General features: G+C 37.4%; 1 protein-coding gene across 5 annotated transcripts; it reads left to right on the forward strand.

Moving 5' to 3' along the window:
* The first annotated feature begins 4223 nt into the window (after nucleotides 1-4223).
* Nucleotides 4224-18153, forward strand: LOC110674160 (RNA-binding protein cabeza-like). 5 transcript variants are annotated; one of them, XM_021838005.1, is made up of 8 exons: nucleotides 4224-4392; nucleotides 4545-4766; nucleotides 6661-6799; nucleotides 7926-7963; nucleotides 16715-16827; nucleotides 16896-17136; nucleotides 17198-17585; nucleotides 17650-18153. In XM_021838005.1, exons 1-8 carry the CDS (start codon nucleotides 4383-4385, stop codon nucleotides 17684-17686), a joined length of 1188 nt encoding a protein of 395 aa, XP_021693697.1. In that variant the 5' UTR covers nucleotides 4224-4382; the 3' UTR covers nucleotides 17687-18153. The 5 variants fall into 5 exon arrangements, with proteins under 5 accessions (XP_021693697.1, XP_021693698.1, XP_021693699.1 ...); XM_021838006.1 differs by having other exon boundaries at nucleotides 16718-16827; XM_021838007.1 differs by having other exon boundaries at nucleotides 7929-7963.
* The last annotated feature ends 8186 nt before the right edge of the window (nucleotides 18154-26339 follow it).

Consider the following 26339-nt stretch of genomic DNA (forward strand, 5'->3'; position numbering starts at 1 on the left):
CACTCACCATTCACCAATGGATTCCAAAAGAGCACGGACACTGAGATTTTTGCACTGCTGGATTGAAGTCGTAAATATTTTTTTTCACTTCGGTTTCTAGAAAAACAAAAAATGAATTGCACGCTAAAAACAATTTTCACAATAGCGCAGTAATTTCTACTTGGCTTTAAAAAATATAAATTATTTCATTCTTCTGATTCAAATTATAAGTAACAAACATAGAAATATCATATAAAATGCGTTGTTCCACATTTTTCGTCGAAATGTGTGACTCCATGAAATAGCCTTTTATCAATAATTGCGAACAAGTTAAATATCACGTGTGTAAATTTTTAATTTGACGAAACTTGTCTGACAAATACCAATGCGTGCAACTGTTTGCCGAACTGTTCAAAAATAGTAATATAGGTTTTGACAATAACACATATTGGATTTTTCTATGCGGGATTTTACTAGACGGTTTTGAACAGCTGATCGCTTATTTTATGAATGAAACTTTGACAGAAGGCGATGTCGTAACGTGTGAAAGTAACAGTAATATCATCAGTGTTCAGGCGTTGCAGAATTCGCTCTCATTTGAGAATGAACCACGATCAAAGCAAGCAAAGAAAAACATCCCATCTGTTGCGGTCCACGATCGTCTTTGTATCGCAAGGTGTAACAAGTCTGATAAATGGAAGCAGCGAGCGAGAGCCCCAACGAGAGAGCGATGATAAAATCCATTTTTCTCGCTTGTTTACCGTTGGGGATAGGTGTTTTTCTTTACTGGCACGATAAACAATCCACGAACTTCCAATAACAACAGTGTCCCCCAGGCTTGGAGCATGTTTAGAGGGGTTTTATCATGCACTACTATCCCCCCAATCTGATCAAACTTGTAGCAGTATACGATAAACAGTCTCTCATAATGTGCAGCATGTTATGATAGTTACAGAGAGCGATACGTGAGAGATTCTCTCAATTTTCTCAGGATTCAATCACTGTCAGTGTTGTCGTTTCGTAAAATGGACTATAGCGGGGATCCGCTTGTTGGGGGTCCGCTACAGGGAATGATTCGATGGTTGGATGTTCGCTGGTTGGAAAATATTCCAACTAAAAGCACTCAAAGCAACAGAAAATGACAAACTGACTTTGACGTCTGAGTACCGTCGCATTGAAGTCTCCATAATAGAACAAATGCGTAGTACACGGTTAAAAAAATATATACTAAATAGCGTAAAAGTCATACTAAAACCATATTCGGTCTATTCACCCTTTGCAATGATTTTATACGTAATATGCTTTGCTAGTATAAACGGTTTTTATAGCAGCGCATGCATATTATGATACTATTTGTGTAATGCATAATGAATGCTAATTCTCTAAATTGCTTAAAAATATTTTTTTTTGTTTTTGTAAACAAATGAAAGATCTTCACCGTAAAATTCATCCGCGTGGAAATTATATATCTCAACCCAATTTTATATACATTCGATTAATGGTTCTATTATAATAATAACATTACTTGAATACGAGGCGGCATTACCAGACAAGTACTTCATGGTGGGCGCCGTCAATGGAAGCATTTCCGGAAAGTTGGCCATAGGCTCCCAAATCGATTTTGCGCACTTTCTTGATCAATCCAATGGGTTCCATGATTGCCTCCTCGTTGCTTCCCAGCGATTTTTCGGGCCAATCTTTCTTCTGTAGCGTGCGGAATCCGATACTCAAACTACCTGGCAGGAATTTTCCGGAACACAGCCGCCTCTGTAACAAAAAAGAACGGTCACATGATAGAAAATCGAAAAGAAAAACTTCCGGACCAACCTTCACGGAATATTTTTTTCTCGCACAATTGATTGTCCTTTTCAATGGGCATCCAGTTGATCACCTTTATCCAGGAAAATCTCCCGCTGTCTGCTCTATATTCCTAAACTTTTGATAAACGTTGCTGGTTTACTAATCAGTACATTAAATTGAATTCCTAAGTGTCAAGACTAACAACTGGTAACGAATATGAACAGGAAGAAATAAGTGCCCAATATTCATTACAACGTATAAAACCAAATCCTCCAGTGCATATTTCATATGCATCGCAGTGGATTAAAACGAAGAATGTCAATGAAATATTAAACACAATGCTATTTAGTATTTTCTAATTTCACCGTGTATATTGTCGCGCGCCCACCAAATCGGAACGCGCGTGTGGGACACGCGACGTGTGACTCGTTCCCGACATAACTGTCATAATGACGTGTGTGGCGCTGCATTCTTACGATGTTTATGAACACAGCGCACTATTCAAATATTATTCGCGACGGTTGGAGATTGAGAAAAAATATATCTAAAAAAAATTGTTTGTCCCTATTTCTGTCGGATCCATAATATATACGTTTCGTGACGATTTGCACTCCATATGCGTTAGTGTGGAGCATTTCCACCAGCTGTCAGTCGTTCCAAACAAACGGATCAGATTCGCTAGATGGAAGGCAGTCGTGTTCCAACCAGCAAATCCCCGCTGTATACTGTTTATTTTGTTCTTTGAAGCCAGCAAAATTTTGCTGTTTTTTTTTTGTGCTGTAAGTTAAGCAATGCATATTTATCAGATTATTAAAATAATTGGGTCCTAAAATTTTTAATGAAATCTTGTTTTTATTCAATAACACGAAAGAGCACCTTACTGCAACTACTTTAGCAATTTTTCCCGCCCAAATAACGGCTATATCATGTTTAAACTTCAATTTAAAAATAGGCCTTTTCACATGACGTTTCAAATCAGCTGATCCGGAAGCTCTTTGACAGTTCTTCTATGAAAATGACAGGCCCATGTTAGCACCGGTCCTCCACCAATGTAAACAAATGCATAGACGGATCTGTCATATGAAAAGGCCTATTGGGTCCATAAATGAACCTTGACACTTAAGATCATGTTTGACGTTCGCTTAGTCGACAAAAACACCACAGGGCTTCCGAAATGTCAGATAGGAACAACCTCAGTGTTAAAACTATATGCCCTGTGGCATTTTTGTCGAAAAAGTGAATGTCAAACAAGATCACAAGTGTCAAGGTTCATATTTGGAACCACTTTTAAAATTGAAGTTTAAAAATGTTATAGCCGTTATTTGAGCTGGAAAACTTGCTAAAGTAGTTGCAATAACATGCTCTTTCGTATTATTAAATAAAAACAAGAATTCATTAAACATTTTAGGACCCAATTGATTGATCGATCCCACGCAACAGAGAATGTTTTGTTTTGGCCTTTGACACTTTGAAGCCCGGTACTCACGCTGTAACATCGCAGCAAACTAGATGTTGGTCACACGAACAGCAGCGACATTAGGGTTCATTCACATATTTCATAACGCTAAAAATGACCATTTTTGACACCCACCCACCCCCTCGTAAGGCATTTTGTATGAATATTTTCCCAATTCTGTAATTCTGTAACATCTCAAGGACACCCACCCACCCCCTTCAGCGTTATGAAATTTGTGAATAAAGCCCCACGCACAATGTGAGCGGCAGCGCCAAAGACAAATTAAAGACCCCCATGTCCCTTGCAGTTGCCCAAAATTTTATGGTTCATAAGGTAATCTAGAATGCCGTTCAAAGTGTACTGCGATCTGTCAAACTTGGGTACCTTTTGCACTACCGAGGGACCAAATGCAGTACTAGAAGTGGTACCCAATCTGTGACCGAGTGGGACGGACCTGGCAGCGCGGTACAACGGCATAACGGCAAGCCCATCTTGAGCTACACTCTACTTGTCAAGTCAATGTTGAAAAAAATTTAGTAAACATGGGATTGATAAGTAAAGTGTAGATCAAGATGGGCTTGTCGTTATGCCGTTGTACCGCGCTGCCGCTCACATTGTGCTTGGGGCCTAAGCCCTTAGCATTCTTAGGTTAATGCTTCTACTATCGGTCCATACTTGAAACATACCAAAAATATGTTGTCGGAATTTCAAAAATAAACGAAAACAATCTGTCATGAAACGATCACAGTTGCCAGTTCAATCAGACTAATGTAACATTCGCTCACTCTGTCACAGTCGGCACATTTTCAATTGAGTCGAGTTTACCATCCCCTGTGAGCGCCGCAATATTTCAAATCGATTGGTTTCATGCTGAGTAGATTGAAACAAGCGTGCAGTGCAGATTTGGAGTTATAATCTAGTACTGCGCGATAGTAGACCTAATGTACGCGCCCAGGTAAAAACCATTCTCTCCTTTTTGGCGTTTTGCCGAAGAAAATCATTCTGCGCTTTTCTCTACCCGCGAGAAGACGCGTGTTAGTTTTTTCTATCGCCAAAAAGTATTAAAAACCCATCAGTTTGCTTGGAAAATTAGCAATTCCAACGTCGTTTTGTGCAGTTAATCGAGTGTGATCGAAAGCAGTAAAGAATGGCTGACCGTAAGTGTTATTTCCTCGTGAATTGTGGCTTTGCAAAATTTCGCATCCGCGGCTGCCGCACGGCAGCTTGTCCTCCATCTTGGAAAAAATAAGTCCCGAACAAAAATCCTGATTCGTTGCTCCTTTTTCTCATTCCATTTTCCGGTGTGCAGAATATTCCGGCTACGGTGCTCCGCAGGATTTCGGCGGTCCGATGCAATTTTCGGTTCCTCCGCCGTCGCTTTCGTCGGCCAATTTCAGCCAGCCTCCTCCGATGGGAGGGGGTGGTGGCGGCGGCGGAAGTGCCGGTGGCTATAATGCTCCTCCCCCCTCGGTCGGCGGCTATGGCAACCAATCCCAGAGCTCAGCAGGCGGCGGCTACGGTGCGCAAAATGGTGAGCCCTTTTCTATTAATTTGTATTAACTTAACCTCACTTTTTCGCCTTGCACTAAGGCGCCAATATGGATATGAATTGAGAATGCCTCTATTACCGTCATCCCACAGTTATGAATCAACTACGGATAACGTATTCTAACCAAAATGATGAAGTTTTCTTCAAATTTTAAAATTCAATTCATTTTGACAGCTTTTTTCAAAGTCAGGACTGGTAGCAGATCTCTATTATAATGCTAGTCTCTAAAAAGTCGAATTTTTAACGGAAGTTCTCTGAAGTCTCTATTTTGACAAAAATAGTCTCTTGAAGTTGCATATTTGCGGATTCTGGTTACGATGTTTAAAATTAAAATCAACCGATACTTAAAACTTAACATATGTAGAATATTATTAATTCAAATTAACTAGTGCTTCGTTATCAATTTCGCTTCAATTCATTATCAATGATCGCTCGATTATTCACTAAAACAAGTCAGTGTGCCCAAACACTGTAAAACTTAGATATTTAGCCTACTTGGTAAAACTCACAATCTTTCGTGACTAATGCTGAACACAGGGTGGCCACCGAACCGGGAAAAACGGGAAAAGCGGGAAAAAGACGGGAATTCAAATCCATCGGGAAAAAGACGGGAAAAACCGGGAATTTGAGATGATTACCGGGAAAATCATTTTGAACGAACATCTTCAAGCTCCAAATTTACAAACCACCAAATCATAGTTTCCATTAAAGCATCTGTAATCTTGGACAAATAACTCTTAAACATTAATAATTCAATTTCTTGTATAAATAGTCTAATTTGATACACTAAACTAAAAAATGTTTCAAATTGGTTGGCAATGTTTCAAAATATTTTATGATTTTCATCTTTTACTATGAGCGCTTGATTTTTCCTCTTACTTATCCAACTCAATCGTGCTTATTCTGCGCGGCGTGTGAGTAGAGACGAGTCGCTCTCACCGCGAGTGACGTGAGACGACTAATGTTAATCAAATGGGAGCGAGTCGACAATTGTCACCTCATTCGACTCGTGTCACCTCACACGCCGCGCAGAATAGGCACGAATGTTTTGAACCAGAGTTTTAAAATTTTTTACAGAAGGTTTAAGCACTCAAACATATTGGATTCTTAATTTTCTTCAGCTACTTTAGTTTGGTACGGCTTTGTTCTATCCTCACCTTAAACTTATTTGCTTTAGTGAACTCTTCGATTTTATGAAGAAAAAAAATTGAAATATTAGAATACTTTAAAATTGAAATATTTTAAATAGGCTAATAGGATGCATAAAACGGGCAAATCTATATACATGAAAATGGAATGGTGTTTGTAAGTCACGAGTTGGCTTGAGAACAGGACGACCGATTCGAACAATTATTTCACTTTTGTTTTTCTGACGTGTTTGAGTGGAATAATATTTTTCTTCCAAGAAAGTTGAAAAACGGGAAATACAAATCAGACATAAACTCCGGGATTTTGTTTTTTCAAAGCTTCTACGGCCTGGGAAATACAACGTTGCTGAAGGGAATCAAAAGTGCCAAAAGTAAAAACCATCCTATTGGCACAGAAATGTAAGTTTGAGAAAGTAGAGAGTTTTCAGTAATTTTTATTACATAATATTTAATTGTACGGAAGCCAAAAAAAAGCGAAAATTTCTTAAAAGATATTTTTTATTGGACCGACAAATCATCTAAACATTCCGTTGAAAAGCTTGAAGTTGATTTTTTTTAATATATTCAATCAAGAAACCGACCAAAGGGTCACCCTTTTTGCTTTTGGGCTCTCAATTGAAAACCGGGAAAATTTTGAAATTTATACCGGGAAAACCGGGAAAAAAGCGGGAATTTCAAACTGAATATTTGGTGGCCACCCTGTGAACATTGATGTTGTGTTTTTGCAGATTACAAATCCGGTGGCCGTGACGGAGGTTACGGCGGAGGAAACCGCGACGGTGGCTATGGAGGAGGAAACCGCGGAGGTGGTGGCGGTGGCTACGGAAACGGTGGACCTCGAGGTGGTAACCAATCCGGTGGCTACAGGTGAGGAACCCATTCCTTGTCTGACATTCAAAAAGAGACGACCTTGTTCACAAAATCATGCACAAACACACCCACACACACACACATATTTGCAGTAGTTGCCCATCACATTCTCTGTATCCTTTCAATCTATCATTGAAACCGTTTTTAAATTCCTTAAATTTGGAAGTGTAGCAGTAAACTGGCAATATATTTATATATACTCAACCAAATTCTCTTATTAGGGTCAGGTAATTTACATTTTTATAGTTTGCCAGTATACTTTTACCTAATTTGACTTATTATAAATATAAAAAACCTCTGTTGGTAAGATCATTAGGATAATGTCTGTCCTGGTTAATCGCTTGAACGCCTTTGAAATCTTCTCTCAGAGTATCGCAAACTGTAAGGTTAAAATGAAAATAACCATCATAGTTTTACAAATTTTCAAAACCAATTTTTTCTCAAAATTGAAGCAATGTTCATGAAAATCTACAATTGCATTGCTCTTGCTATCTGTACGACAGCGGGTCATTTGTTATTTCAAATGTAATTTATGCCAAATAATCTCAAATCAAATGGCTTTATGCCAAATGACCCAAACTGCCCATAAACGCATAATTGTCTCATGTGCATAGTAAATGCAGTAAACATGGGACTGACATGCGTTTATGGGCAGCAAACCCATCTGTACTATGATGATAGATATTCATGAGGATTTCTCTAAATTTGAACGAAAAAACTGGTTTTTAATTTTTGATGATTGCAGATGATGGGATGATGAATTCTTGAGCTTTAAGACGACATTATCCTAAACAATACAAACCATGTTATCCTTTCCAAATATTGTTCTTTTCCTATTTCCTAATCAACAAATATCTTATATAGAAATCGTAATTTTTCCATAAATCCCGCTAACAACCAACACAGAGTTTCCTTCTCACAATTATCTACTGAAGTAGCTTTATTCACTCATTAAAAACCCTCCAATATTTGCAACTTCTACTTTCAAACGAAAAAAAAAATGTACTCGTGTGTGTGTATCAAACGTTCATCCTTTCAACAACTGACCCTACCTACAATCAAATGACCACAAATGAAAATTCGCAAAATGTGTAACGCAATGGTTTGGTTTCGTGTGTTATAGCAGTGGCGCCGGCAACAAGGGTGGTTATAATAACAAAGGTAAACACCGATCGACTGTTCGGTGATAATATTATCTATATATTTTTTTTTATTTTACTTCACTTTTCGCTGTTTGAGTAATAATTTGGTTCAAAAGAAGAGTTAGATACAAAGTAATAGTAAAGCAAAAATAACATATTCGTCGCATTCGAGGTCATGTCTTGCGTGTGTTTTCAAAATAATATGAGATTTTAAGTTGCTATACAAACGTGGTTAACTGCGCTTCGTAATGTCGTCGAATGGTTAAAATAGGTTATGCAAATCGAAGAAATTTTTTACTGGTTTCAAGTAGAGAATAGGTTTAATGCTACAGGTTATTGGTATATGTCGGAAAAAGTGTGTAAAAAGAATTTGTGTCAACATGTTTGGTGCAAAGTCATGGTTTGATAGCTTCACAAAGCAGTGTTTTGCAAAGGATACTTGAAAAATCCATTGAATTGTCTAATTTTTGTAATCAAGCGTGAGTTACGTCAAAGAGCATTTTTCGTTCGGTCTTGGAATGTTTTGGGGCTAAATACTCTGGATTTCGGATCAGCAGGTGTCATTAAATCTTATAAATGAGAGATCTCCAAATGTAAATTGGCTACACATTACATAAACTTTCAATATTCGAACGACGGAAATATAAAAAACACCATCTTGATCTTGGTTAGCTGAGTTCACTCAGCAATACACCTGCAAATACTTAGGTCCTATGAACATTATCATCACTTTCTAAATACATTCACTAAGAATGATTTAAAAAAGATATATGGTAAATTATCCAGGGTGTCGACTATCTGAAAAAAAACCTGGAACGTCAGGGAATTTCACTAGAGATCAGGGAAAAATTATTGATTATTTTTCCCTGATCTCTAGTGGAATTCCCTGACTACAACATCGAACGAGTTGATTGTCTGCAATGTTATCGATTAGACCAACTCAGCAATACAATTATCATGATGTTTAAACTTAATACGATTTCGGCACGAAATAAGTAATTCAAGCGTTGAAAATAGCTGCTTATCTTTTTTATGCTTTACTAGAGTAAACTGTACTTTACTACCTAATACAGGGTGTCTACTACCTGGAAAAACCTGGAAAACCTGGAATTATCAGGGAATTTATTTCAACCTGGAAAAAAACCTGGAATTCTCAGGGAATTTCAGCTACACTCAGGGAAATTATTTTGAAGCAGTAGTACATGGTAGAATATGTCGTTTTTGTGACACCAAATCTTCTCAACCAGAAAATTTTTGGCTGCGCTGCTATCAAAACGCTAAATGATATGTTTAGTCCTTTTAACGATTGTTATATATTCAGCAAAAAACATGTTTAGACAAGGAAGGAAGCAGAACTTAAGATTGCCATGTTGGTAAAGGCAAGATCAGTTCCAGTTGAGTGTCGTACATGAGCTTATGAAACATAGTTTGAAACATTCCAATTTTTTTCAATTTATTTTTTGCCTTTTGTGCAATAATAATAAACTTTGTATGAAGAGAGCAAAATTTACAAAAGGTAAAAAAGAGTATATTTTCTAGAGTTGCTCACTATTATGCAAGTCTCTATTGATTTAATTATGTAATTAATGAATCTGCTTGCAGTGAATTCTGGTGCAAAACTTTAGCCTCAAGAGAAACCATCAGAGACTATTACGCGACTTTTCCACAAGTTCTTAATGATATTTTTATCAGATCCCGAAGAATGCTAGAATTCTAGTATTTTCTTCGAAAAATATCTTCAGAATTTGGTCTAGAAAATCTTACAGCACGCGTCCAAAACGGTTTATTTCAGAGTTAAAAAAAACTTGCAGTAATATTCATAAAGATTACCCTGAATAAAAAATCTTGCCGATTATCCCAAGATTTCGTCCAGATGTTTTTGCACTAATTCTTTCGATTTGATTTCTTCAGTTGTTACTTCTAGAAGATTTAACACAGATCCTACAGGAGCTCTTCTGCAAAGGTTTATTACTGAGTTTTTAATAAATATCGTTTCGTCATTTTTTCAAGAAACCCAACAATGATTTCTATGTGGATTTTTTTAATTTATGGCGTAGTTTACGTCATGCGGTCGTGTCTTGTACACAACCTCCTCTGATTTTTTTAATTCATCCTAGATTACTCTAAAAATTCGCTCGAAAAATCCTTCAGGCATTGTTCGATGAAATCTTTTACAAACTTCTCTAAGAGTTCCTTGATAAATTTGAACGTTAATTTCTCATTAAGCTCCTCCAGAACTTTCTCACGGCATTTTCCCAGCTTCCCATCAAAATATTATTATTGCGTTGAACCGTATTGCGTATTTATATTCAACATTTCTCTGAAAGAAATCAAATAATATTTCCAAATCCCCATGTATTCTTCAAAACTTTGTTCAAGTTAATATAGTTAATACCAGTTAATATTACAACAATTATTACAGTTGTTGCTGTGATCATTCATTGATAATTTTTGCATGGATTCTGTCCGAATTTCATCAAAGAGTCTTGTAGGGCATTATTCAGAGATTGTATATTTTAGTTATCTTAGCAATTTATCAAGAAATTTCTAGGAAGAATATTATAAACAATATAGGAGTTGTTTCAGAGATCCTTGTAGAAATTTATCAAGGCATAGTTAGAACTCACACAAGTTTCATCTGAGGTTACTCTAAGATTTTCTTTCGATATTCTTCGCGGATATGTATAACAATTTTCTCCACAACAATCTGAAAAATTTCCTTGACATTTCGCTCGAGACACCCCTATATGAATGACTGGAAAAAAAAATCTTTAAAGAATTCCTTGAGTATTAAAAATAAATAAAGGAGGAAGTCCTAGGGATATCAATGGCATATTTTTTTAGAAAATTTGGAGGGATTCTTGATGGAGGAATTTCTGTGAAAAAATCCAGATAGCATTTCTGAAGATATTTTAAAATTTGATAAATCTCAAAATAATCTCCTGAAGAGATCTTCGGTAATATTTGAATGAAATCTATAGTAAAACGAGCAGTTATACTTGTAAGGTCACGAGGAATTAAAAAAAAAAGCTTTGGAAACAATCTTATAAAAATGTCTGTTCTGCTTAGGAATCAAACTCTCATGTCGTTATTCTTGTTAGGTGTCTTTTTGTATTGGTAATCCATGTAAGAACTCGTTTTGTTTTTTTTTTTTTTTCAAGCAAGAGGTCTCAAAAGTTCTCATTTTAGAACAATTAATAAATATTCTGGGTACGTCGCTGATGTTCAAAAATCTGAATTCCATTTTAAGGAAAATAACTATTTTTCTTAAGATTAATTTTTTTTTTATTTCTGACTTAATCATAAAGGCACTTTCAGATCATTTGATAAACATTCTTGTTTCTCGTGGAAATTAAATAAAAATCACCAATATTTTTTATTTTTTTCCTCATCTTGTCTACACGTTTAGAACAAAACAGATTGTTTTTTTTTTATTGAAAGAAAAAATGAAATTCATTGTTAGATATTAGGTTAAGTACTATGTTTGGAAATTTTTTTAGTCATCTAAAATTAACTATTCGTCAATCATTTATGTTTGAAGAATTTCATATATCTGGAATTATTTTTTGAATCCTGGTAAAACCTGGAAATATCAGGGAATATTATTTCTGTTAATGAGTAGACACTCTGTAATACGCCTTACAATTTAGTTTTTCTGGAACAAAAAACTACATAAAGTCGGGTCTCGTTTTGGCGATGTTTTTGCCAAGGGCGAAAAGCCCCTCAACTTCGCCAAAACTAGACCTAAAGACAAAAAAGTCGAGTCTAGTACACTGGAGATTCGCTCGTTGGGGGTCCACTACATGGAATAACTCGATGGTTGGATGTTCGCTGGTTGAAAAAAAATCCAACTCAAAAGCACCCGAATGTCAAGAGAAAATGTCAAACTGACTTTGACGTCTGAGTACCGACGCATTGAAGGCGTTTCGTGACGATTTGCTCTCTAGATGCGTTAGTCTATAGCATTTTCACCAGCTGTCAGTCGTTCCAACTAACTGGTCGGATTCGCTAGATGGAAGGTAGTCGTATTCGAACCAGCGACTCCACGCTGGTTGAAACACTGAAGACGTCCTTGCAGTTGAGGTCGAAATACGCGTATCTGCCAAACGATACAAACTAGTGGAATCAAATTGTATAGTATTGAATTCGGTTTTTCATCTATTTGTAGGTATTCCACTTACAGCTCGTAGATTTACTATCAACGCTGCTCTCCGAACAACATATTCTACGTTGACGTAAATTGTTTTAAAATATATTTATTATGCTCTAGATCAACGCATTGCCTAATTTTGCACGTTTTGCTCTAAATCTGGAGAAAAAATGGAGTTTATTCCATCCAATCATGTCAATCCACTTAAGTGAACCTAAAAACATCGAAGTAAAACTGGTAAAACGATATATAGAGGAAAACAAATTAGGTTTCTTGTATTTAGATGAAGATAAATCAAAACCGTATCACAAATTTTTGAGAGCTCTTCAAAGTTTAAGATGTGAGGTTTTTTAAAAATACCATTACCCTTTACAATTTTCTACATATCTCGATTACTTTTTCAAATAGACGTAAGTAACTTTCATACAGTTTTGAGAAAATTAATTTAGAAGAATCACAACCTGTCTTCTAAATCTGTATTAAAATGAATCCACTTTTTAACTTTTTTTTTACCGTGTACATCGCCTAAATTTTGCATGCATTCAGCTCGCGTTGAAATACTAGATAGTTCCTATTGTTTCCCACAAAAATTGTATGACAAAATGATAAGTCGTTTCATTCAGTTACTTTCGACGTTTTTCTACCAGTGTAAAATCGACTCAAGTAGTGTTTTGTTTTGATTCGTGGTTAAGTCACTTTGTCTCTCTATACAGCGGGGTGACGAAAGTAGTGGTTAGGTTGCGAAAGTTGAAAATCTTACTTTCGTCGTTTTGTAAATCCGGAAATTAAACGTTCTAAGAGTGAAAAATGAGTTGGTTCAGAGCGAAACGTGTAGAATTTCGTCTGCGAAACACGTAGGATTGATAAAGTAAGTTTGTATACTCTTTTGACTTGAGTCTGTATGAATAATTTTTCGAGATATTTTCCATTCCTTTTATGCCCCCCGCAGCACTTTGTTTGCGTAAAGTCAAGATTGAGAGAATTACTTCAGGTAACGAAAATGATTGTTTTTCTCATGAGCAAACATGTAATCGTCATAAAAAAATTGAGTGATTTTTTGTTTGTCGCGCGGATCGGAGCTTCCCGGCGTGGATCGAATTTTAGAAGTCGCGATTTTCGCGGATAAAAGTTTGAAGTTTTTGTAACAGCCCTGTAATATTTTGTCGGAGCTTCCAGTCAGTCGCTAATCGGAGAAATATATGAAGAATATTCCGGTAGTCCTTAACGTCATTGTAATCATCGTCATCATCGAAACTTCAAATTCATTTTTTCCATTCAAAACTGAAAATTATGCGATAAAAATGTGTTCACTGTGTTTCTTGTTTCTTGATTTTGACCGAAAAAAACTGCTTTTGTTAATACTCAAATCAATGACGGTACTGTAAGAATGAAGTGTACCAAATAGTGTAGCGATCCAAAATGCAAATTAGAAGTGTGAATGTTTGCTTGATGGTCTTTTTTTTTGGGTGTGGTATCTACAATAGGAATTTAACAGAACCATGTTCATTGATAAATGTGATAAATAAAATCTAGCTGCTTTATACAGTCAAATCACAGACAAACAGACGTAACACTTAGAACAATTCGCGATCAAAATCATAGTCGAGAAAACATGTACGCCCAATGCTAAAATCATCGTTGGCCGATGGACCAAGAGATGACGGTAATGTGCAAACGTCAAACGCGACAGAAAACTATGCAAGCGCTGCGGGTGGTGGATTGATCACCTACAATATATTTGAATCGACCGTTAAAAAGGATGTCGATGGACAATGATGAGAGTGTGACGTCTGTGGTCAAATCTTCAAAAGGCAAAGTTGGAGGGATTATCGCATCATGAAAATATCGAGTTATTGAACAGAAATGCATTGGAACACTGTTGAGTGTGACCATCACAGCAGTCAAGGTTTTTGTATTGGGTCGAGGTTTAACAGTATTACGTAATTTTCAATTTATGTCTATGGTCAGATGCACAGTATTTCTGCGTACCGCATACAGTAATGTCCCGTGTGAAAATCATTGACTGTGAGAAAATCAGCTGTCTATTCACTATACGTTATCAAAAAAGTGGTCATAGCCATGTTAAACCAACCGTTCAACATCGATAACTGGTATTCTCCATTCTATCGTCTTGTCATCTGTGTTGTCACTGTTGAAATAGGCAGTACCTAACAATCAGTCGCATAGGAGAGGTCCGGTTCTTGGTATGTGTTTGCTTGTATTAGTCACGAGAAAGATGTAAACTAAACTATCAGCTGGTGCTGACGACAATGAACACTAGATTGAAAATCACTCCGTTACTAGGAAAATAAATAAACAAACTTTATTTCGAGTTAACCAATTTGTCTGAATCACTTAAGAGGAAAATAACCATCATCGTTTTACAAATTTTCGAAACCAATTTTTTTTGTTCAAAATCAAAGCAATGTTCATGAAAATCTATCATTGCATTTACACTTGCAACCTGTAATGCAATGATAGATTTTCATGAAGATTGCTTCAAATTTGAGCATAAAAACTGGTTTTTTATTTGCAATGATTTCTGATGATTGAATGATGGAATCTTGAGCCTTAAATTTGGTCTAGTAACCATTGATAGTGTTCATATCAGTGATGCCACATACACAGATTTATCTGTAATTACACAGATTTTTTCCTATTCTTGCCTACAGATATCTGTGATCACAGATCACAGATTTTTTAGATAAAAAAGATTTTTAAGATTTTATGATATTTAACGAGTTTAGGACACGATTTTGGAAGATATAAATCAGATATGCCTTTACTATGTTTAGTTTTTCTCGAAAGCTTTAGTATTTTAATATTTTAGAATTTATTATGTACCTTTAACTTACTTTTAGAAGAATAAGTTCAAATTAAAAATTTTTGACATGCCAAAAACAGTCAAAATACGTTTTCAAAATTTCTTTTTGGTCAAAAAATAAAAATTTTGGGTATTTTTGTGACACAGATTTTAACCAAGATTTTTAGAGGTTGACTTAAGATAAAAAAGATTTTTTCAGTCGAAAACACAGATGAGAATCGGAAAAAATGTGGCAACACTGGTTCATATCGACATATGGAGAGAAAATTGAGAACGGAAAATCAACAGGAACACATCGATATATGGAGATATCGAGATAAGGAGGATATCGAGATGTGGAGAGGGAAATCGTATGCAGAATGAAGGGACCGAAGCAATCATCGACATAGGGAGATATCGAGATGTGGAGAGTCGACTGTAATCTGATGCTTCAACAGAACCTCTTGATATCCCACAGTAGAGTTACTCGCTGTCACTATCAACGCTTAAAATTTGCTGATTTGTACAGGCCGACTGCGATACAATTCGGATCAATCTATATCACATCAACATCATGCTGTCTACTCCATCACAAGTGCATTGATGGCGATAGACTATGGATATCATTGATGGGTTAAGTTTAGCCTTAAATTAAGCAGATAAAATGGCAATTTATCAGTACGATATTTTTGACAGTTCTGCAGATAGTTTGAAACTATCTGTTGGTCACTGAAAAACATTCATAGCATGGACAATTACCACGTGATCACTCATTCTGCAGTGATTATGATCTAGAGTGCGATGTCGCATCACTGCTGTTGGTTGTCAAATCGAAGTGATATTGATAGTTTTAGACCATCAGCCATCAGCTGATATGATCGATATTAAGCAACTCTGATCCCACATCGTGTACCTACAGTTTACATTTCGGCGACGGCAATGGTAAAAAATGGGTTTTATCATCGATCTCTCTCTTTGGGGCTCACGTTCGCTAATGCTATTATAAAGCTTATTACAACTTGCGAAACGTTGTCAATCACGGACCGAAACAGTTGCGATGTTTGATCGTGCTTCGAAATCAATTGAGAACGAATTCTGCAATGCCTGGCCATGATAGTTTCTAGATCTAGATCTTTCAATTATTTATATTTTGATACCTACGCATTTGAGAAGAAGCGTCTGTTATTGCAATAATTATCGAGATTTTTACCCTATGGCCAGTTCATCTCGGTACCAACGGAAAGTCACCATTGTAAACTAAATATGAAGTGACTATCTTGGGGATGGGATTTGATCACAGGTCCTCGGCGTACTATTGGGCTGACATTATCATAAAACGTTTACAATAGATTCATTGTTTGAACTGTGACAATGAAGAGATCAAACATGGTTCCAGCGATATGTAATGCAAGAGGGGCTACAACTTTCTACGATTCCTAAATTAGACAATTTTGCAAGCACACACTGGCTATCGAATGAAAAGTATTGAAGCAAAACAAGGTTTAACCATAGTCTGTAAAACGAGTAATGAAGCGTTCCACAAATCGAGTAATGCGTTAGAGGTCACATCAATCGTTTAGAGTGTAAAGTGTTCCTTGGTTCGAAAAAAAGAGTATTCGTAACTAGTTCGACAATGCAACAGAAGAGTAAAAATCGGTTAAATTTTAGACAGCTCTAGTGTTAAGTCAAACCTATTTTAGTAGCTCCAGCTTCGTGTTAGCACTAATGCTCGTTCCTTTTCTCTCTCTCTCTCTGTTTGTTTCCTACTTTTGAACCTTGGCTTTGCTTATGATTGCCATCGAATCGATACACCATAGCAGATAGTGGTGAAATGGTCACCCAAGAGGATACGATCTTCATTCAGGGCATGAATACGGAAACGACCGAAGAAGAAATTGCCGAACGCTTCGGATCGATCGGTGTGATCAAGGTATGTTTGTGGAATTTGACGGAAAACATCTTTCTTACACCCAAGTGTTCATTTGTTCTACATCGCAGAAAGACAAACGCACCATGAAACCCAAGATCTGGATGTACAAGGATAAGGAAACCGGCAATATGAAGGGAGAGGCCACCGTCACCTACGAGGACGCCAATGCCGCGCAGTCCGCTATCGGTTGGTTCGACAACAAGGAATTCAACGGATCGGTTGTGAAGGTTTCGCTCGCCCAGCGCTACAACACCTGGCAGAACAAGGGAGGAAGCCGTGGTGGTTTCAACAAGGGCGGATTCGGTGGCCGTAAGTCCTTAAGTTCTTAGAAATATGTTGTATATTAATTAGGGTGGTTTCGATGATTTAGGTGGCGGTGGTGGAGATCGCGGAGGCTATGGTGATCGGGATGGTGGTGACCGAGGTGGCTCTCGCGGAGGTGGCCAACAGGGTGGTGGCCGCTTCGGAAGCGGTGGCGGCGGCGGAGGTGGTGGTGGCCAGGAACGTGAAGGAGATTGGACCTGCGGAGATTGCAGCAATAAGAACTTTGCCTGGCGAAACGAGTGCAATCGGTGTAAGGCTCCGAAAGGTGATGGTGCCGCTGGAGGCGGAGGTGGTGGTTTTGGAGGCCGTGGTGGTGGCCGAGGATCGTTCGGCGGCGGTCCTAGAAACAGCGGTGGAGGTGGTCGTGGTGGATTCGGTGGTGGTAATCGCGATGGAGGATATGGCGGCAGTGGTGGTGGTGCCATGCGTGGAGGGTAAGTCTACCTAGTTGTTCATATCACTTGTGTGACAACTTCTAACATTTGCTTATTTTTACAGCGACAGAAATCGCGACCAGCGACAACGGCCGTACTAAACCAGAATTAGTAGATATTCCAGACTAAATGTAAGCTTAAATCAGTCTCCCACGTTAATCGCAAGGTTGCACCCAATCATTACTGAAAACAATCACACTCATGTAAAACTTGCTTGAATTTCCTAATCAAAAACTACTTGACGACAGTATGAACGGGGAAGCAGTTTGCTTGTTCCCGTTAGTTGGGCCTTCCCAATTCTGTGGGAAGACCACTAAGCATTATTTTAAAACTTATAGTAATTCATGACTATGCTAAAAAAAATCCAACTGTACAACAAATAGCATGTAAGAATAATCATTTCTTTGAAAGATCTCGAAAGAGAATTGAAGTCGAATTGACTAGCGAGATTTTCGGGCAAAGCTACCGACGGGATAGCATTAAAAACATTAATAAGAATGTTGTAAATGAAACACTGTAACAAAAAAGTGAAAGGAAATGACAAAATAAATATTCACCCAAATAACGACTTCAGAGGTATCGGTATGTTGTAGAGAAATCCTTTCGAAACCATTCCCTTCGTTGAACTACCTGGTAATCACGGCATTTCTTGAGGATTTGCCTTACGGAAAAGATCTGGTCTGTTGTCGAGCGGCCATCGATGCAACCTGGGTTAGATAATCTGGGATAGCACTTTGTAGGCGGCGTGGATAGTGATTGCACGATCATTTTCACACTCAAGTTTTTTGGCCCTTTTTGGGTAGATGGGGCATATAACGCCTTGCTTCCACTCCTCTGGTAGCTGTTCGGTCTACCTCTCCGGGCCAATCTTGATGAGTTCGGCTCAAGTGCGGCCCCATCGAGCTCGCCCTATCCGGCAACGTTGGATCAAGATGATGCGCGTAAACATTGGAGACAACTGGCTGTTTCAATCTTGCTAGTTTGTACCTAGGCGGGCGCCGGTACCGTCCTTCGTTGATGAAGGACAGTTTTGAGCTCAGTTTCACCATCATCAGATAGTGGTCGGAGTTAATGTTAGTGCCACGATAGGTTCTGACGTCGGTTATGTCGAAAAACTGCTGTAAATCGATCAGAACGTTGAGGTTATTTTCTGGTGTACCGATACGGGAGGCTCCTCCTGGCCAACCTGGGCGTTCAAATCTCCTATGATGATCTTGACGTAGTGGATTGTACAGCGATCATAATCGCGTTCGAGCTGGGAGGTTTCGGACAAAGGTACAATACTTATTCAACTTTGAATTATCCTTTAGTTTTTATTTCATCTCTAATCAATGTACTTAATATAACTTGTATTTACATGCACATGACGGTCATGATGCCACTAGGGTTCCCATTCCCCAGGGGCGAATCCTCTGCTATCTCTCTATTTTTATTTATAATTCTTAAACATTTACTGATACTTCTAGCAAATAACCATAGAATTACCTAGATACTAGATTTACCTAACCGGTTTATTTCTCTGCTTTCCCCCATGAATGCTCTTCAAGCCCACTCAGTGGCTTTAGCAAAACTTGCGGTGGAGCCTTAGTGCTAATTTGTCACTGAAATATATCTAAACTGTTGCATAGACAAAACCAATAAAATTCGAACTTTCATTTCCGGATGAGTGCGTCAAATGTTGGGGTTCAAAAAACTAGGGCCTACAAACGAATAAACACAAGCACACCACAATATACTCTGCTAGCTTAAAAGGTAATAGTTAAAAAAAAACAGAAACGTCTTCTCACCACCTACGCGAAACGACAAAGCCTAGTAATCTAGTAGATCAACCGGAGACAGGCCCGGTTCTCGGTGTCGTTTGAATTATTTTTGTACACTTTTACAGTTCATTAATTTGCAGAAGTTTTTCACTCTATGCTATAAGTACAATTATACACTGTTGAATTGAGTTTCTTTTTTTCATGAATCGTGCTTTATTATCTAATAAGGGATGGGGTTTCATGGTTGGGTTTCCGAGTAAAAGTCGCGACGATTGAAGATTTAGCGCCATATTTTAATGCATTGTATTTTTTGATTCTTGTAACTTTTGGGGAGACAATTCCAATGAATGTTTTTTTCTTTTACTATGCGTGCATTGATTTCGTTTTTGAGAGATTTATTTCCTATTTTACTATTAAAGCAACGAACGTGTTCTCGAGTGAACGTTTTCATTGTTTTTGATGGATGTCCTATGAAGAATTTTGGTTTGCTATAGATTGATGAATCTTCTGTACATAAGGACCTATCCGGCTCATCGTACAACAAGCAGAAGGAATTTTGTAGCATCATTTTTGCTCTCAAACTTTTTCTTCGGGAACAATAGCATAAGAAAGTGTAACTGTACACACCAATATTTTTTCGCTAAAATATCAGTATGGTTTGCTGAAATTTTCAGCAATTCTGCCGAAAATCAGCAATTCAAATACTGATTTCTTAGGATTTCCACCGTTCAGTTTTTCCAAGATTTCAACCAAGAATTTGTTCAAGTATACTTTAAGAAATTACTTCAGAGATTCCTCCTACGGTTTCTCCAGGCAGTCCAGCAGAAATTCCTTGAGAAGTTTTCCAAGGATTTTTTAGAGTTATCCAAGGAATTTTTACAGGGATGCCTCCAGAGAATCGTCAAGGATATTTTTCAGTTATTATTGAAGAGATCCCTGAAAAATCTAAAAATAATAGCTAAAATAAATCCTATTGTAATCTGCGATGAAGCCTCAAAGGAAAATTCTGATGAACTCTTGCAAGGATCGCTGAAAAACTACTTATACTCTGATGAAGGCTTGGAGGTTTCTCTAGATGATTTGTTTAGATGGTTAAAAAAAATCAATTAAATCCCTAGATAAAATCCTGCAGCATTTTCTGAAGGCAATGCTAAAAAAAACATTGAACCGAATTTTTGGAAAACTTGTGTAAAATGGTCGGAATTATTGCTGTAGTATTTGCTGGTTTTAAACATCAAATTAAATTTTAAAGGATTCATGAAGATTTTGATGGAAAGATTGCACGTTTATTGCTTTTGTAGCGCTGCTGTAGTAATCATGGATGAAATGAAGGACACATTTCTAGAGGATCAGGAAAAACTTGATGATGAATCATTGGTCGAAGTCAATGGGAAATTCCTGGAATATGTAGTTATTAATAGGTTTCCAGGTATAATCCCTGGAAGAATTTAGGAGTTAATCTTGAAACAAACCGTGTATATATACACGAAGGAAATTGTATAAAAATTTCTGAATAAATGACAGAAAAAATTGACGTGGGTACTACTTGAAGAATTCCTGGATTTCTTTTCAAAAACTCTGCAATAAACTCTTGGGCATTGTTTTGGAAGAACTCCTATAGGATTTTTTGGAAGATCTTATGGAGTAACTACTGGAAACAATCAGTAGAATAACCTGTAAAGGGAATCCTGGAAAGGATTTTGGAAAATTTTCAGAGTAATCGCTGAGGAAATCCCTGGATAGGTATTTTGAACCAGCATTCATTCTAAGGCCGTTTTCACTGGTGCTCCATTTTTTGGTCCAATTGTATAACAGTTCCAAAAAATAGACCATCAAAAAATGAACAAATTTCATACGCTTCCACCGCAGTTTGATCTAAATACTATTTCAAATAAATTTAACATCCACTCTCCTGTCTGATGGTGAAGCAAATCAAAAACATTTTTGTAGTGATCTGTGATAGTGAATACCGCGATTATTCATCCAGAGAATGCAGTAACTCCTTCAATGATTTCTCCAAAAATTTCACCAAGAAATATGTCAGATATTTTCCAGAAATTCTTCCACTGACACCTCCAGAGACTTCTCTGAGAATTCTTTCACAGATTCGTTAAAAGGTTGTTACTAGAATTCTCAAAGGACTCCACCAGGGATTCCACTGTTTCTTCAAAGAATGCCTCATTTTGTTTTATTCAGAAACTCCTTCGAGGATTTCTTCAAGGCCATTTGTCAAGGAATTTGTGTTGGAAAGTTCCACCACGAAATTATTTTCTAATTCTTCCAAGAATTTCAATAGTTGTTTCAAAGATTTTACCTACCCATAGTGCGAACATTTTCCAGGGACCTCTCCGAGAACTCCGCCTGGAATTCATCCAGAGATACACCAGGAATTTCTTCTACAAAGGAATTTGTCCATCCATTCCCTCAGGAATTTCTCCAGAAGTTTTTTTTCTGGAATTTCTCAAGTATCTCTTGGCACATATTGGCAGGAAATATTTATTCAGATATTTTCAACAAATTCCGTACAGAAAATTCTCTACAGAATCCTACCAGAAATTTTGTTCTATATTCTCATAGAGATTTCACAATGATTCTTCTAGGGTTTTATCAAGGATTTCTTCCTGAAATTTCTTCATGAATTCTTCTAGAAAATCCTTCAGGGCTTCCAAATGATTTTTTCTAGGGAAGCTATGCCGCCACATATTCAGAGATTCTTTTGAAAACTCCTCCAATTACCTTAACATATTTCAGATACTTTTCAGAAATTTCTTCAACGATTTCTCCAAAGACTCCTTTCCGAATCCTTCCACTGATTTCTCCAGAGATTTTTCCAAGAAAACCCTAAGGGATTATTATCAGATTTTTTCGAAAACTCCACCAAGGATTTCAGTTATTCCTTCGTAGATTTCTACTCGACATAATGTTTTCCAGAAATTTCTCTATGAATTCTTTCGAGAATTTTACCAGGAATTCCTCCCGAGATTTTTCCAAGATTCCTGGATTTTAAGTATCATTGTGCCTGCCATTCGATATACGAATGTGGAAATGGCAACATTGGCAAAGAAATATCGCAGGTAATAACTGCTGAAGTGCTCATAAGAACACTAAGCTGAGAAGCAGGCTCTGTCCAAGTAAGGACGTAATACCAAGAAGAAGAAGAAGAAGGATACCTCAACAGTATTCCTCAAGAAAATCCTTCAGTGATTTCTGAAGGAATTTCACCACTAAATAATTTAGAGATTGTTTCGAAAACTCCTTCAAGGATTTCAGTAATTCTTTCAAAGACTTCACCTAGGGTAAGTGTACCAGTTATGGACATAGTGGTTCCCTATTTCGCCATACGTGATAACTTTAATGTCTTCAAGTTTTGAAAATTTGTGTGTGTAGTAGTAGTTAGATTTAAGATATTTCTTGATGTTCATCAAGCAATCAAAATGATTACAAATGTGAACGTTATCAAAATGTCACATATGGCCAAATAGGGAACCACTATGGCCATAACTGGTACACTTTCCCTAGACCTAGATATCATAATTCAGATGTTTTCCAGAAATTTCTCAACGAATTCTTCCAGGGACACCTCCATAAATTTCTCCAAGAATTCCTTCAGAGTTCCTCCAAAGATTCCTCCATGAATTCCATCTGCAATTTCTCTATTTTTGTGCTTATTCTGCGCGGCGTGTGAGGTGAGACGAGTCGAATGAGGTGACAATTGTCGACCCGCTTCCATTTGATTAACATTAGTCGTCTCACGTCACTCGAGGTGAGAGCGACTCGTTTCGACTCACACGCCGCGCAGAATAAGCACGTTTGCAATTACTCTAAAGAATTTCTCAAAAGGATTCCTCTAGGAATTTGTAATAAGTTTCCCTCAGAAATTCCTCCATGAGCTCCTTTAGAGATTTCTATTTTTGAAAACTTCTTCAATGATTACACTACTTTCTCCAAGGATTTCCTTAAAAATTGTCTTCGAGATATTTCCCAGCAATTCTTCTGAAGAAACCTCAAGTAATTTATCCAAAAAAAGAATTCTCAAAGGGATTCCTCCACAGTTTTCCTTCAGAAACTCCTACAGAAATAACTAAGGCATTTCAATAATTCATTAGATGATTTCACTGCACATATATCTGAGTTCAATTTCTAGAAATTTCTTCGAGGATTCGTCCAGAGATTCCTCCGAGAATTCTCCATGACAGTCCATCAGAGTTCCTCAAGGGATCCCTCCAGGAATTCTTTCTGAAATTTTTCTAGGGATTTCTTAACGAATTCTGTAAGGAATTCGTTCTAGGATTTTCTCAGGAATTACTCCAGAAGCTCCTTCAGGGAGTTCTCAACGAATTTCTTTAAGAATATTTGAAAAAGAAACGATTCAATGATTTTTCAAAAACTTATTCAGAGAATGCAGTAAATCCTTCAGAAAATTTCTTCAAAAAATTCTCCATGAAATATTATAGATATTTTCGAAAGGGGTACACTTGTGTCTCTTCCACGAATTCTTCCGAAAATTCTCAAAAGGACTTCCCAGGGTTCCAGCATTTTTTTTTTCAGAGATTCCTCTAAAGAATTTCTTTAACTCAGGTATTTGTCAAAAAATTGCTTTAGGGCAATTTCATCGTTAAATAATAAAGAGATTTTTTTCGAAAACTCCTGTAGGAATGTCAGTAATTCCTCCATAGATTTCATCTTGATATTTTCCTTTCCAGAAGGTATTCCACCAGGGATTCACTCAGTAAACACTCCTCAATTTCTCCATAAAATTTCTTCTATGATTCCACTTAAATCTCGCCATATAATTGCGTTGAAAATTGTATGGAGCGTGGTCTTTTGCCAAACCAATGACTTCAGTAAACTCACCAATAACCTCAGGAACTCTAACAGGAATTTTTCCAGCAATTTCGTCATGGATTCTTTCAGAAATTACACCTGGGGTTCTCTCAGAAACTCCACCATCAATACCTCCATTATTTCTGCCAGTATTACTTTGAGGAGTTCTGCCAGTAATTTCTCCAGGAATTCTATCAGTAACTTCTACAAGTATTTTGCCAAAAAAACCTCGATAAAATCCGCTAGTAATTCGTTCAGGAATTCTGCCAGAACAACTGCCAGATTTCTCCAAGAATTCCGCAAGGTATTCTTCCAGGAAGTCACTCAACGATTCCTACAGCAATTCACATAAGGACTTCACTATCAATTGTATCAGGGATTGTTTAGATTTGTCCAGTAATTTACCCCCTCCAGACTCATGGATATTTTCTATGGTCTTTTTCAGAAATTCATCTTTGGATTTTTCATAGGAACTTCTCCAAGAATTCCTTTCGTAATACTTCCAAGAATATCTTCAGAACGTCTATCTGAATTCCCTTCCTACATGAATTCTCCAAGAGATTTCTCCAGGCAATATTCAATGGATTCTATCGGGATTTACTCCAAACATTTCTCCATAAGTTCTAGATTTCTTCAGAAAATGTTCCATGTGTTTTTCCTAGGACTTCTCAAGTTTTTCCTCTAGATATTCCTCCTGGGATTTTTCTCAAAAATCCGTTCAGTTTTCTCCAGACAATCCATCAGGATGTCTTTGAAAGATTCTCAAACCACGGACTACCATACCAGCAGAAGCCTGTTTTATTTTATAACATTTTACCATATTCCTTAGTTGCCATTTAGAATCCGATTCCTTGCCAGATTTTACACTTAAAAGATTCTGCCAGAAGTTTCTGAGTTCCTGAGATTCCTTCAAAGTTTTCTCCAAGAACTACTTTTGAAATTCCCACATTCATTCCTCTAGACAATTCCTCCAGGATCTTCGTTTTTTTTCTGTTATTCTTCAAGCGATTACCACAGAAATTCCTTCGAAAACCCTCCCAAATATTCGCTCCAGATATTATTCTAAGTATTATTCTAGGCAATCCTCCCCCAGGAATTTTCCATTGATTCCTTTGGGTTTATTCTACGACTGGCGTGAGGTGACAATTGTCGGTGTCGTATAGCGAGGTGACAACTCTCGACTCGAGTGAAGTGACTCACCGTGCAAATCAAATGGAGAGTCACTTCACTCAAGTCGAGAATTGTCACCTCGCTATACGAGACCGACAATTGTCACCTCACGCCAGTCGTAGAATAAACCCACTGTAATTACTCTGGATAACTCTTTGAAATCCTACGGCGCAGGAGGAACTATTGGGGCAAATCTCGAATAATTTATGATTTCGCCCTAAAAGCTATTGGTAACCCAGTGTGTAGCTTCTTGTTATTGGGCAAACGAATGGATACATGTTAATTAACAACGCTGCGATGAAGAGAAGATACTCCTCTATCTCCCAGTGGTGATAATATTTATCTTGGCGCATGCACTGATCCATTTCGAATGTGATCAATAAAAACAAATAGTGAGTTGAACAGCAGAATTGATCAAACCTTCCAATTAAAGAATTTCGATGAAACTTTGAATCCGTGTACTCCACGGATGAACCGCAAAGAAATTCCCGGATGAATCTCGATAGAATTCGCGGAGGAGCTTCGAAATGATTCCCGGCAGTGCTCCGAAGTTATTCTCCGTGGAGCTCCGGAAACTTTTCCGGAAGAACTGCTAAGAAATTTCCGGTAGAGCTCCAGATGAACTTCGGAGGAATTGCTGAAGGGTCTCCATAAAAAAAAACTGTGGAGAATTTACGGAGGAAGTCTGAAGAAATATTCAGAGAAACTCATGGAGAAACCCCAGAAGAATTTTCTGGAGAAACTACGAAGAAATTACTGGAGGAACTCCCGCGGAATTGCTGAAGGAACGGTGGAGCTCCGTAGGATATCCCGGAGGAACTATGAAAGAATTTCTGGAGGAATCTAAAAAAAAATTCTAGAGTAACTTCATAAAGGAAATCCGAAGAAACTTCGGAGGAAGCTATGGAAGAACTGTGCAGCAATTTCTGGTAGAGCTCAGGAGGAACTTCCGAGGATTTGCTGGATGAAATCCAGAGGAATTGCTGGAGGAACTCCGGAG

This window comes from Aedes aegypti, chromosome 1 (assembly GCF_002204515.2).
Source record: "Aedes aegypti strain LVP_AGWG chromosome 1, AaegL5.0 Primary Assembly, whole genome shotgun sequence".
Taxonomy (NCBI): Eukaryota; Metazoa; Arthropoda; class Insecta; order Diptera; family Culicidae; genus Aedes; species Aedes aegypti.